General features: G+C 53.6%; 1 protein-coding gene across 1 annotated transcript; it reads right to left on the bottom strand.

Annotated features, from left to right (window-relative positions):
* Positions 1-1,181: 1,181 nt before the first annotated feature.
* On the bottom strand, positions 1,182-10,472 carry CKM (creatine kinase, M-type). Its single transcript, XM_090258982.1, has 8 exons — positions 10,388-10,472; positions 7,872-8,082; positions 6,850-7,004; positions 6,214-6,346; positions 4,101-4,272; positions 2,949-3,072; positions 2,257-2,446; positions 1,182-1,721 (listed from the first exon to the last, which is right to left on the bottom strand). The coding sequence occupies exons 2-8, from the start codon at positions 8,062-8,064 to the stop codon at positions 1,543-1,545; spliced, it is 1,146 nt and encodes a 381-aa protein (XP_090115108.1). The 5' UTR covers positions 8,065-8,082; positions 10,388-10,472; the 3' UTR covers positions 1,182-1,542.
* Positions 10,473-14,050: the final 3,578 nt, after the last annotated feature.

The following is a 14,050-nucleotide window of genomic DNA, read 5'->3' as shown; positions in this document are numbered from 1 at the left end:
GTGGAGAGGGGCATGGATCTTCCAAGGGCACTGGGGAGCCGGGGCGAGGTTGTGAGTAAGGGAGAGGTAGGGACAGGTTTGTGTTGGGAAGGGAGGGAAGGAGGCAGATCAGAAGGGTAGGGGAGAGGTAGGGGCAGGACCAAAGGTGGGGAGAGAAGTGATGGGTTTAAGGTTTAGGAGGCAAAACGGGCAGGATGGGAATGATAGCTGACAGACACCTGGCCTGCAGATTTGACTGCCTCCACCTGTCCCTACTGCAGTGTGCGCTCTGTGTGGCCCCTGGCGGTGGGGCTTGGGATTAGTGATGGGAGCTTCAGTTGGGGCCAATATTTTAAAGGACATCCTGGCATCGGACAGGTCCTGCATGGCTAGACCTTTGGGGGCCTCTCCTAAACTTCCTATTTCAGGAATCTCTCCAAATGCTTGGGGAATTCCTGGGCCTCAATTGCCACTTCCTGCTCCTTCCTGAGGCTAGGCTCTCCTAAAGGCCAGTCCCTAAAGACTTCACAGGGATGTTCCGACCCAAGCCCCTGTCTGGAGGAGGAAACAGCCTGAGCAAAGACATTAAGGTGAGAATTGCAGTGTAAGGAGCCAAAGAGTATATAGAGGTATAATGGGGAAAGAACTGGAAAGATGAGCCTCAGCAAATGGTATGCATTGCAGTTTGACCTTGAAGAGCTGCAAATAACAGGAATACTATTTAGAAGATGTGGGAGCTACGGCAGTCTCTCAAGCAAAGTTAAGTGCAGTTGAAAAGGCTGGTAGCAACTAGAGAGGGATGAAGTCAGACCTCACAGAAGGCCCGTGAAAAGCATACTGAGGGACTTGTGATGAAATGCCTGTGAGATCTCGAACTGAAAGCCTGTGGGGCAGTTCAAGTCTTGGCCTGCGTTTCTCCCCACGTGCACCCTGTGTTTGGGACCTGAGCATGTGTGATCAGAAGCCGAGGTTGGGAAGGGCCCAGGCTTGGATATATGACACTGGGCCACACCTCTCTGGTTTCAGATTCCCCATAGAGCCTTACAATATGGATTACACTCTGTACCCTAATTTTGCCTCATTTTAGAGATGGGATAAAACGTGTACTAGTACTTGCTTGGAGAGGGCAAACCACTTCGAGCTCCGATAGCGACCAATTGCAAAAATACCTCCTCCCCACTAAATAGCTATCGCACACAAAGTTAAGGCCACCATTGCTTTTATTTGTTGCTTTAAGTGGAAAAAAAAGCAGGAGCTCCAGATGCGTAGGGCACTCTCCGTTAGCCAGAACTCCTGCCGTAGAGCGGAGCCCTGGGAAAAGTGGGGGAGGGTGTAAGGGAGATTTTTCATTGGCCAGAACCCAGAGGATGGAGCCCATTGGTTGGAACTCTGGTTGGAATTGGACCGCCAGGAAGGTTGGGTAGAGCCCCGGTTTGACCGAACAATTACAGGCGGGCCTCCGAAGGAAAGGGGCGGGGCTAGGGGTGAAGGGGCGTGTCTCCAGTGGGCGGGGCCTTCCCTTAGGCTGGGGCTCCAGCAGTTGGCGGCGGGCAGGCTGGGAGTCTACTTCTGAGCGGGGATCATGTCGTCGATGGACTGGCCCTTTTCCAGCTTCTTCTCCATCTCTACCATGAGCTTCACACCGTCCACCACCAGCTGCACCTGTTCCACCTCGGACGAGCCCAAACGATCGGCGTTGGACACGTCGAACACTGCGCCCACGGCAGCTGTGTCCACGCCACCTGCGGCAACAGAAAACGGCCTGAAGATGAAGAGGGAGCAGAGGTGCAGGAGCGCGGCCTGGGGCGCCGCACCCGTGCCAACCGCGACAGCTGCATGTATTAAGTGCCCACTGTGTAACATGTTAGGAGCGCGCAGAGCCTCCTAAATGGCTATTCGTCGGCCTACATCTCCGGCTTTAGTTACCTCACGCCTCCACCGTCCAACACGAAAATATAGCTTGGTGGGTAAGAGAATGAGCTCTGGAGCCCCAGGCTGCTGGGGTCTAATCCTGACCTTCTTCCCCTTTACAGTTAGGAACCTGAGCCCCCTACGGGGGGCGAGGACATGCACAATGTGTGTTTTATAAACCATGATTATATCATATTGACTCCTATGAGATAAGGCGTTTTCATGTCCATTTGCAGAGGAAGGAACTGAGGCTCACAGAAGGGCAGCCCTTGCTGACCCCCAGAACTCGCGGGGATACCCCACCTCCCGATCTGCCACTGCAAAAGGCCCGCCCCCGACGCCGTGATGCTGGGCGGCGGGCCGCACCTGTGCCTCGCTTCTGCAGGCGCAGACGGCCTAGGATCTCCTCGAACTTGGGATGCTTGCTCAGGTGTGCCAGCTTTACGTGTACGCCTCCACGCAGCCCGGTGCCCAGGTTGGATGGGCAGGTGAGCACGTAGCCCAGGTGCTCGTTCCACATGAAGGGGTGGCCGGCCTTCTTGAAGATCTCCTCAATCTGAGGTAGAGTTAGAGAACCAGGGGTCAAGGCAGCGCCAGCGGGCGCCCCCAAATACACCCAAAACCCAGACGGAGTTCGAAGGGACAGGGCTTAAGGATATCGGTAGGAGCGGGGTTCTGAGAGGGCGCGGCTGGGAAACAGGGAGGGATGAGGTTCTGAAGGGAAAGGACCGACGCGACAGAAGACAGCCCTATTCTGAGCAGGATTCCGAGAGTGCGGAGCCTGAGAAAATTTTGAGTTCTTAGGGGCGGGGTTTGAACGTAGGCGTGGAACGGAATTGCCTACGAGGCGGGGCCTTGGAAAGCAGGTGGACAGGTCTTGAGGGGCGTGGGGCTTGGGCAGTATCGGGAGGGGCTGGGTTGGCAGGGGACGTGACGTTGGAAAGCGGTCGGGAGTGCGGGGGGTGGGGAGGGACCGGGTTTCGAGGGGCGGGGCCTTGGGGAGTGGGTGGGGCGTTCAGGGTGGAATCAGAAGTCAATCGCCAGCGGTAGGCACTCACCTTCTGCAGCCCCACGCAGAAGCGGCGGAAAACCTCCTTCATGTTGCCCCCCTTCTGCATGGAGATGACTCGGAGATGATCCTCCTCGTTCACCCACACCAGGAAGGTCTTGTTGTCATTATGCCTACAGTGGGATGCAGCAAGAGACCAAGGAATCAGCTCCACGCAAACCCCATTTCCCGCCCTCTCACAAAAAAATACCACCGCTAGAGGGCAGCCGGCTGAGGGGCATTAGGTGGTGGCAGAAGCTTACACCTGTAGCCTAACGTCACAGGTCCTGGGAACAAGGACTTTTGGAGTCTAAGTCTTTGAACGGCATTAAATTACAGACTCTTAGAATCTCAGAGTCCAGGAGCTTGGAGTCAAGATTGATAAATATTGGAAATCCTGTATCTGCTTTCTGAACCAAAGAATCTTCCTATTACATTGGTACATCTCAGAAAACAGTCTTAGAATCATAAAACTTTCAAATCTGGAAATGTTTGAAACCATGAAATGACAGGATCTGAAATCAGTGAAATCTTAGAACCTAAAAATCTTAAAACCTTGAAATCTTAGAATCATCCTATCTGTAAATCTTGGAACCTACACGCTCCAAATCATTTGAAACCTAGGTTCTCGAAATCTTTTTAAATCTTTGACTATCAGAATCAGGGATTCGGAGATTTATAGGAAAGCTTAACTAGCAACCGTAGTTAGTAATAAAGATCATACTAACAGACAAGATGTACTGAGAACTTAACTGTATAGCAGGCACTGTTTTCAATAATTTACATATATGAACTTATTAACCCTCACAAGAACCCCAACAACTATGAATAATTGTGATCTCTATTTCATAGACGGGGAAACTGGGGCAGGGAAACAATAGATAGTGTGCGCAAGGACACACAGCTAGTAAGGTGGCAGTACTGGGGTTTGAACCCAGAGAGTTTTGGTCAAGTCTAAGTTCCTAATTGCCACTTCTCTGGTCCAAGTTTCCCAAAAGGTGACACACAGACCACAGGGTTAACAAGAGTGGAAGGCGAGAACATATTCTGGTTCTTGAAAACATAATTACTGATGCTCTTGACTTTGGTGGAGGACTGAGGAGGATCAGGGGGGACTGGAGGAGGCTGGAGGGAAGGAAGGCCTTGGGACAGGGGGTCTCACCAGATGCCGCGGGCATCGGGCCAGTCCCGGGCCATGCCTGAGGCCAGCAGCAGTGGGGACACGGGCTTGTCAAACAGGAAATGGTCGTCGATGAGCTGCTGCTGCTCCTGCTCTGTCATGCTCTTCAGAGGGTAGTATTTCCCCTTGAACTCGCCTGACAGGCTGTTGAGGGCTGAGAGGCCACACGAAGGAGTGGTCAGCAGTCTGTCCCCCCGAAAGCAGGTTGTGGAGGCCCCAGGGACCCCACACTGCTGCCCCTAAAGGACTTAGGCTTTGGCCCCGTAACAGTGCCCAAATCCTGTGTCTAAGCCCAAAATTCAGGACCCCCGTAAATGTGTTCCTCTGCTGTCTGCCCAGGCCACATCATGTGCTCAAGCCAGAAAACATGATCCTTCCCTTCCTTCATATCCAATCCACCTGCGAGCATTAGTGCACCAGTGCCCGCTCCGCCTGGCCGGCAAGATGGAGGGCCAGCCTCAGGAGTTGGGGAGCCATCAGTAAAATTTATTATGATATAGTATTTGTATATATTCATATGTATAGTTCATATATATTATGTGTATAATAAATATATTTGTATATTTATATGTATATATTAGAGATTTTACTTATTTATTTTTAGGGAGAGGGGAAGGGAGGGAGAAAGAGAGGGAGAGAAACATCGATGTGCGATTGGTTGCCTCTCACACACCCGCAACTGGGGACCTGGCCCTCAACCCAGACATGTGCCCTGACTGGGAATCAAACCGGCGACCTTTCGGTTCACAGGCCGGCACTCAATCCACTGAGCCACATGAGCCAGGACTGTATATACTTTATACATTATTTGTATTGTATGCTATGTGTTATATATCATATACCATATACTATATTATTAAAGATAAATTGTGTAATCTTACAAATTAAATTATATTTAAAGCAAAGGTAATGGATACTCAAAACTATTATCCCTAATTATTTTACTATATTTACTATTATCTATTTTCTTGAAGTTATTTCATCTAGTGTAGCTGTGTGGTGGGAATATTATAGCATGATGTGCTACTGCACATCTCTTCCCATCTCTGTATGCTGTCATGTCATAGCTTAAAATTGCTGTGGTAGAAGAATTTACACCACAGAAATTGGCAGTTGCTGCAAATGAGGGCTGTTTTGTTGCTGCTGCTGCTGCTGTTGTTAAGCATTTATCAGAACACCATGAGTTCTGATGGTTTTATCTCCAAAACATACCCATTCTCCCCATCCCATCGCTCTCCCTCACCCTTCACCTGGACCACTGTGGTAGCCCCCTCACAGTCTCTGCTCCTACCTTTGCCCATACTCTGTTCTCCAGTCAGCAGCCAGAAGGCTCCCCATATGTCTGAACCTGTCCTTCCTCTGTCACCACCCTCCCATGGCTTCTGCCTTGCCCAGAATCAAAGCCAGCGCCCTCTTGACAGCTCACAAGGCTCTGCCCAGCCTGACCACCCATACCCCTCTGACCTCATCTCCTTGCCCTCTCAGCTCCAGCCACAACGGTTTCCTTGCTATTCCTCTGCCACCCCAGGGCCTTTGCACTTGCTGTTCTAACTGCTGGAATTCTTCCCAGGTAGGCTCCTTCTTATCAATCAGGTATCAACTCCTTCTTCTTTAGGTAGCTCCCCCTACCCCATACACCCAATCACTCTCTGCCAAGCCCCTTGTTTCTTGGCTTCATGGCATTTTGGAATTATCTTGTCCTTTTGCCGGTTTCTCTGTTTCCTCTCATCTCCCCACCAGGCTGACATCTTTGTGACAGCAGCAACATTGTCCATCTTATTCATCATGGGAGCTCCGGCTTCCCACACAGGATTAGATCAACCATAAATGTTTGCTGGCTGGCTGGCTGGCTGGATGTGAAGACCCTGGCACAATTAGGTGTCCGCATGGATCTGCTCAAGGTGCCTCAGGACTTAACAGCTCCCCTCCAAGACTTCCGCCAGGAGGAACGCTGCCAGCTGTCACCACCGGGCACTCCTAATTCACCAGGCAACTTCCATGTTTTAGAAAATGGGATCCAAGGGGGCCCAGAGATCTGCCCAGGAAGCAGAGCCAGCGCTGGGTGACCCCAGCAGTGGGTAGTGTGGGGGCTCACCTTCCACGGAGAGTTTCTCCACGGCCCGGCGCTCGCCGCGGGAGCAGTGGGGAGGCAGCGTGTAGCCCTTGATGCTGCGGCCAGTGCGGACACGGCTGCTGAGCACGTAGTTGGGGTCCAAGTCATCCCCACCCTGAAGGGCAGGTGGGATGTCAGATCCTCCCAGTTCTCCCAGGTCCCCCCAGTTCCCTCTGGTCCTCTGCTGCTTCCTTTGGCTCCCCCTTCCCCGCTGGCTCTGTCTCCCGTCTCTCGCCGCCTCTGTCCCTCTCCCATCTCCTCTACCCCTGTGCTTCCCCCCCATACCTCTTTTCTCCCCCATTTCTGTTTCTCTTCATCCCTCTATCCATTGCTTCTCCCTCCTCTGACTGCGCATCATGTTTCTCCCTTTCTATACGCCTGTTTTGTGCCTGCTTCCCTCACTCTCCCTCTCTCTCTCCCACCCTCCCTCCCTCCTCCTGTCCCTCTGTCGCCTTCCTTGTCTTCTCTGTCTCCCTGTGTGTCTCTTCATCTCTCTTTGCCTCTGTGTGTCTGCATCTCTGAGTGCCCTTCCCACCTCAGTCCTTCCCCCCTTCCCCCACCCCTCTGCCCTCTCTCCCCCATGGCTCCCCTCCCCTCCCCTGCCCAGGGGAAGCCAACCTTGAGGTTCTCATGGTTGAGGTCGGTCTTGTGCTTGTCAGTGGGTTTGTAGCCCCCATGCCGGTCCTGGATGATGGGATCGAAGAGGTCCTTGAAAACGTCGTAGGACTCCTCATCCCCAGCCACACAGCCCACGGTCATGATGAAGGGGTGACCTGTTGTGTCAGGGGGAGGTTAGAGGTGCTTGTCCCCAGTGGAAGGCCTGGGCTCCCAACTACATGTAGAATGCATGTGCATGTGTGTCTGCACGCATGTACAAATGTGTTTCAGCAGGGGCTCGTTCAAGACATGTGGGTCAGAACTGACAGGAGAAGGTAGGAGAGGTCAGGCTGGCCGTAGGGGAGGAAGAAGCTGGGGGCGGGGAAAAAGAGAAAGCAGAGTCTCTGGGAGCCAGTTACAAGGCACTAAAAATATCACCACTTCAGAGTCCCAAAATTATAGTCTTCACCTAGACTTTTCAGGACCTTAGACTGCCAGCTTTCACGCATAATAAGAAACGTGCAAGCCCCTCCTACTTCCCAGATGGTGAAACAGTGGCCCAGAGGGAGACAGGGGGCCCCTCTCCCACATCAGCGACAGAGCTGGAGGCTGTGCTGTGGCCACCGGGCCCACTCGTCCTGCAGGGGTCTTTGGAGAAGGGACTGCAGCCCCAGGACACCGGTCAGTCCGTGTGCTCACTCCTGAGCGCTGCTCTGGCTCTGCACGTGCTTTGGCGCCTGTGTTACCACCACTTGTGTGTCTGTGTTCAGGGGAAGAAACTGAGGCCCAAGGCGACTAAAGGACTCTCTGGGGAGTCTCACATTACACTAATGTACATTTATCGAGTGGCTTACATATGCCAGGTCCTGTCCCAAGCCCCTGCCACAGAAAGACTCCTTCGTCTCTCACAACGGTCCCATTAGTAGGTCCCCACTTTACAGATGAGAAAACTGAGGTTCGGGAAGGTGGGACCGAGGCCTGACAGGCAGCCTCCCAAGCGCTGCCCCTTCTAGTTCCTGTGAGGCTCCACCAGGAAGGCTTACCTGGGTTATCCACACCCGTCTGGATGATATCGTCCAGAGTGAAACCAGATGGAGTCTCTTTGTCCCGCAGCTTCTTGTAGAGGTCAGGGGTCAGCACCTTGGCCATGTGGTTGTTGTGCTTGCTCAGATCCGGGTACTCCTCCTCCGGCTTGTAGTTCAGCTTGAACTTGTTGTGGGTATTACCAAACGGCATGGTGGCGGCGTGGGGGGCCTGGTGGGTGGGGAGTGGGAGGTGGAGGTTAGCTCTCCTCCAGGAGGGATCGACAAGGCTTTCAGTCAGGCAAGCCTGAGGGCCACTCCTGACTCCTGTGCTGTATGACTTAGAGCAAGAGGGTCCCTTCTCTGAGTCCTTGTGTTTGTTTGTTTTTAAGATTTTATTTATTTATTTATTTATTTAGAGAGAAGGAAAGGGAAGGAGAAGGAGGAGAGAAACATCAATATGTGTTTGCCTCTCACACATCCCCAGCTGTTGGGGAACAGGCACACAACCCAGGCATGTGACCTGACTGGGAATCGAACCTGCGATACTTTGGTTCACAGGCCAGCACTCAATCCACAGAGCCACACCAACCAGGGCATTTTAACAAGAGGCATCAGGAGCCTTGGATCAGAATTTCAGCTCTGCCACGTCAGGTTGGAGTAGTAATTGTGGCATAAATAAGAATGTAGGTTCTAGCAATCAAATAGCCTGGGTCTTAATCCCAGATCTCCACTTACAACAAGCTTTGTTACCTTGGGCAAGTTGCTTAACCTCTGTGTGCCTCAGATTACTCATCTGTAAAATGGGGCTCATAATAGCACTTATCCCATGAGGATGTTGGGAGGATTAAAGGAGTTAATGTATGTAAAGCACTTGGAATAGTGCCCGCCACACAATAAGCCTTATATTGTTCAGCTGTTTTTTAAAAGATTTTATTTACTTATTTTTATAGAGAGAGGGGAAAGGAAGGAGAAAGAGAAGGAGAGAAATATCCATGGGTGCTTACCTCTCACGCACCCCACAACTGGGGACCTGGCCTGCAAACCAGGCCTGTGCCCTGACTGGGAATTGAACCGCCAACCCTTTGTTCACAGGCCGGCGCTCAATCCACTGAGCCACACCAGCCAGGGCTCTTGCTCAGCTATTATTATTGTTGTTGTTTTAAAGGTCTGTGTGAGGAACTGGTGAGCAGGTAGAGGGTGTTGCTGGGAATGGGCATGAGCAGAGAAGGGACAATCTCCTGGGTGCTCAGTCAGTGGATGAGGGGCAGGGTGGCTGCCCCCAGCTGTGTGCTGACAACTGTCCCGCAGAACTCAGTTGGGAAGAAAAGCTCAGCCTCCAGGGTTAATGGGACTAGGTTCAAATCCCACCCATGCCATTTCCCTGCTGGGTAACCCCAGGCCAGTTGCTCAGCCTCTCTGAGCCTCTGTCACCTGTGAACTAAACCTTCCCCATAGGGTGACTGGGAAGATTTTTCAAGCTTGGGCATGTAGGGCTGGCTGAGTACAGGCCCTGGCATGGAGTTGTACCTAGGGAGGTAGGTGGCTATTATTATTACTTTTCTTGCAAGACCCAGAAAAGAAGGGCCCTTTGGCAGTAGTGGTAGGTGCGGGGCGCTCCCTCCCAGCTCCAGGAGCGGGAGGCAGGTAGCATGGTGGGAGGCCAGGGTAAGCTACAGGCTGAGGCATCAGGCCAGGGGGCTGGGAAGCCATAAAAGACCTTTGGGGCTGTGGTCCAGTGTTGAAGATTATTTTTAGAGGCTGGCAGACTCCTCTCCCCACCCCCCACCCAGCTGCCACGCTCCCTCCACACACCCCACATTCCAGGGGCTCCTCTTGCACCAAGTCAGCAGGCGGGAGACAGGTGGGCCAGAGAGACAGGAGGACATGCATCTGGGCCTCAGGGTTCAAGGGCTTCCCACCCAAAAACCCTCCTTCAGACTGTGTACCCACCCCCATCCCTGCGAGGAACATGCCAGGGGAGGGTGCTGAGACAGGGTGGGTGGGCCCGAGACACAAGCAAAAATAGCCCCAGAGCCACACACATCGCCATGAACACACCCAGGATACACACACCCACGCAGGAGCCACGGAAAGGCAGAAACAAGGTCGCACTGTTGTGAGACACAGCAGGGACAGGCATGGTCACAGACGCAAAGACCCCGCCAGCGCCCGCCCTTGCAGACCACGACAGGTGATACACAGACACCTCCCAGGGCTGTGGCGCCCGGTTCTGGTGACAAGCCATCATAAATACAAGCCAGGCCCACAGCCCCTCGCAGTGGGGGACAGCTGGCAGCTGCCAAGACTCCTTTGGTTCCCAGGATCCCTCCCCAGGACCCTGAGTCACTGAGATAGAAAGTCACAGCAGGGGCCGGGGGTGCACAGGTGGAGGGAACCTTCCCCCACCCTGACCTGCCTGTGTGTGGGAGGATGTGGGGACAGGCATGCAAGACCCCTCCTGGAGCCAGGCCAGCCTCTGGCACCCACGGGAGCCCCCACTCCTGGCCCCACCCCGACTCCCCTGCAGGCGGTACCTGTCTGGCTGTGCTGAAAGGGACTCTCTGTATCTGGGAGGCAACACCGACCCAAAGCAAGAGCCTGCAGCCCAGGCCTTATATAGGTGGGGCCTGGGCTGTGCTATTGGCTGGGAGGGGCTGCGTCCAGAGAGGGGGGCTGGAGGGCAGCTGAGTCTCTCACCTCGCTGCCCGGGCACCGTGCCCACCCTGAACCCAGGCATGCCTTGCGCCCAGCCCAATGGCCTTCTATGGGCCGCTGCAGGGCAGCCCCACCAAGCCAATCCCCTGACCAAGTGCTGAGTCGGGCTGGCGGGAGCAGCTGGCCCCCAGCCAGGGACACAAGACAGTTGCAGGAACCTTCCCAGGCACGTAGAAGACACCCTCCCCTGGCCCTCTGCAAGGCCACCAGCCCCCTCCTGTGCCCAGGCCTCTCCTCAGCCCCCCAGTGGCCTTGACCAGGGCAAACTGGCCAGTCCTGGGCCCTTCCCCTGGGGACACCTTGCCATGGCCACAGAAGGGCCAGGGATGCAGTTTTCCAGAGGTGCAAACAGAGGTCCAGAAAGGCTGTGTGATTTGCCGACTACACTCAGCTCTAGGGAGCATGTGACCAAGGCCGAGTTTGGAACTCAGGGCAGCCCCGGGGGGAAGCCTGAGCTGGGATGTACTTTCCTCCTTGGGCGGGGGTGGGGCGGGTGGAAACTGAGGCTCGGCTGAGTTGAGATTCAAACGCAAGGCCAGGACTGGAGGCAGTGGTCACCCTCCCACTCTGGCCCCCCTGGTGACAGTGGCGCAGGGAGATTTCCGCTGTGGAAGGGACAGGGAAGGACTCGCCCAGGATGGGAGTTTATTTTTAGAATGCGTTTTGCTGCCTCGTCTGCGAAGGCGCAGACCCAGGGCGTTGGGGATGGGGAGGGGGAGTTGGGGGGGCAGGTGTTAGGGGGTGGGGTCACCACGTGTCCAGGTTAATTATAACCAGGCCTCTCGGGTGTCCCCGGGCCTCGCCTCCTTACAAGGGCAGCCACGGCCAGCAGGCGGTCCTCAGCCCCAGGAAGGGCGGTGCCTTGGGCCTGAGCTCCTCAGAGTCCCTCTCTCCAAAGATCTGGGCGGAGCAGCAGCTCTTAGCACCTTATCTGTGACTGGACCCCAAGGACTGAGGAGGGAGACTGAGGAAGGGGTGGGTGGAGGCACAGAGGAAGCTGCTGCCTCTGCCTGGAGGGAGCCAAGATTGCATTGGGGTGGGGTGTGTGGGACCAGGTTCAGGGAGCGCCTGGGATGGCAGGGAAGAAGAGATCGTTCCCTTTCCTCTGAGGTTTCTCCCTCTTCCCCCACCGCCCCCATTTCTTCCCAAGGAAGTGAGGACTGCAGCAGGGAAAGGGTGTCCTCTCTGCCTCTCCCCAGAAGCCTGGTGGGGAGGGAGTGCTTAGAAAACTTTTCCTGGAGGCCCAGATCCTGATCTCTCCACCCACTTGTCCCTTCCCAGTATGGCCCGGTTGGCAAAGGTCTCTCTCATGGTTAGGGAAACTGAGGCCCAGAGGACTAAAAGGAACTGGTCTGGAATTGCTATGCATTTATCATTTTAACGTTTGTTGAGCATTTAGTGAGGACACAGCAGAAAAGAGCCCAAACCCCTTGCCCTTGTGGCGGTGACATTTTAGTGACAGTGATCAAATCAATATATGTTGTCAGGTGAGGGGCAATAAGACTTTGAAGGAAAATGAAAGAGGGTAAGGGATGCGTGATGGCACAGCAGGGGTGGTGAGGTGAGGCCTCTCTGGGGAGGTGACATATGGGCAGAGACAGAGGGAGAGTAGGGAGCCAGCAGTGTGGGAAATCCGGAAGGGTAACAACAGGTGCAAAGGCCCTGAGGTGGGTGTGGCTTGGCATATTGGAGGGTCTGGGAGGGGCTTGCAGGGCTGGAGCAGATGGGGTGGAGGGAAGAGTGGGAGGAGGAACATGAGCCTGGGGAGGGGGCAGGAGCAGACCTGTGAGGCTCTAGGGTCTGTGGAGGAGTTTCCATCCCACTGTGCAGGTATGGGAGCCACTGAGGGTTGTGAGCAGGGGAGAGGCGGGACCCAACCACATCACACAACTGGTGGGTGGCACAGCCCAGGCCCGTGGGCCCCTAACAATCCCTCATGGGAACATTTGACATTCTTTTCGGCCACACAGCATTGGAAGCCCTTTCTATGTTTGGAGAATTCTCCACCCTATGATGGCCTCCTTTGGAGAAGCCAGAAATGTTAGAAACTCGGTGTACCAGAATCCTCTACAGTAATAGTCCACTGACAAGGCTCAGAGAGGTTAAGTGACTTGCCCAAGGTCACACAGCTGGAAATCAAACTGGCATAGGGCTGCAGAGAGCAGGCTCAGGGTTTGGTGAAAATAACTTCTCGGCCTCTTGGAAAGGTGAGACTCTATTGTTGACCCAGAGTCCCTTTCCAGGTCTTTAGGCCCTGATCATTTATATCCACTTCCCCAGCAGTCTGGCTTCAGGATCCAAGCACTGTGTGTATTAATCAATCTAATTCCCCAACAGTCCTATAAAGTGGATACTACAAATGTCACAAATCAGGAAAGTGAAGCCCAGAGAGGTCAAGTTATTTGCCCAAAGTCACACAGCTGAGAAGTAGCAGAACCAGATAGTCAGTCCCTGAGCTTGCAACCATAATTCCTTACTGATCCTCCTCTTCATGCTCAAGCCCCATTTTACAGAGGATGGACTCTAAGGCTGAAAAAGGGCAAGGGAGTTGCCCAAGGTCACAGTCAGTATTCTGGAATTCAGAGCCTGCACTCTTCCCTCCAGCCCCAAGGCCCTGGCCTTGCCCTGCTAACCTGCTCTCAAACACTCTCTGGTTCCTACTACTGACCGCCCTGTTCCTCTCTCTCCCCTGAGGATGTGGCTGCCACACTCAGGAGAGGCTCTAGGGGGCAGCACTCCACCCCCCACGTCCCACCAGAATGCTCTTCTCACCCACTTCCAAAATCCTTTTCCAGTCCTGGTGGTTTGTGAATCAAAGCCAGCCCCAGAGCCAGAGGTAAGGACCTGCCCACTCCGTGTTCTTGGAGAGCAATGCCAGGCCTTCTACAGCCCTGTAATTAACTGGCAGCCAGGCCCCTGTGGAGGTGGGGTGGGGAAGACCGGCAAATAAGGTAGTCTTTCATGACTTCCCTCGGCCCCGCCCCATGCCTCCAAGTCGATCTTATCAATTTAGCTATTCAGTGTCCTCTAGGTGTGACTTTAGTTGCATCTGTTTTTTGTTTTGTTTTGTTGTTTTTCCACTCTGCTATTTCAAATTTATTATTTACATTGAAAATGTTATAGTTGGAGTGAGTGGGTGGTCACATTTATTTATATTTTAGTTTCTTTAAAAATTTTTAATTTATTTTCAGAAAGAGGGGAAGGGAGGGAGAAAGAGAGGGAGAGAAATATCAATGTGTGTGAGAGAGAAACAATCGGCTGCCTCTTGCAGTCCTGGCAACCCAGGCACATGCCCTGACCAGGAATCGAACCAGTGACCTTTCGGTTCACAGGCTGGCACTCAATCCACTGAGCCACACAAGCCAGGGCTATATTTTAGTTTCTTAAAGTTACTTTTTTGTTGAGGTATAACTAGTCACCAAAGCGCCCTAATCTTAAGATATATCTATATCTGAGTAACCAGCACTAAGACCGAGATAGAG

Source organism: Furipterus horrens, unplaced genomic scaffold (genome assembly GCF_987537825.1).
Source record: "Furipterus horrens unplaced genomic scaffold, mFurHor1.1.pri manual_scaffold_13, whole genome shotgun sequence".
In the NCBI taxonomy this organism is placed as follows: Eukaryota; Metazoa; Chordata; class Mammalia; order Chiroptera; family Furipteridae; genus Furipterus; species Furipterus horrens.
Note: the sequence above shows the minus strand (reverse complement) of the source record. Positions and strands in the feature narration are given on the sequence as shown.

Excerpts from the sequence above, each read along its gene's own strand:
- CKM (XM_090258982.1), bottom strand. The coding sequence starts at position 8,064 with ATGCCGTTTGGTAATACCCACAACAAGTTCAAGCTGAACTACAAGCCG. Across the intron at positions 7,005-7,871 it reads GACGGGTGTGGATAACCCAG|GTCACCCCTTCATCATGACC; the intron begins GTAAGCCTTCCT and ends CTGACACAACAG. Across the intron at positions 2,447-2,948 it reads TCTGCGTGGGGCTGCAGAAG|ATTGAGGAGATCTTCAAGAA; the intron begins GTGAGTGCCTAC and ends ACTCTACCTCAG.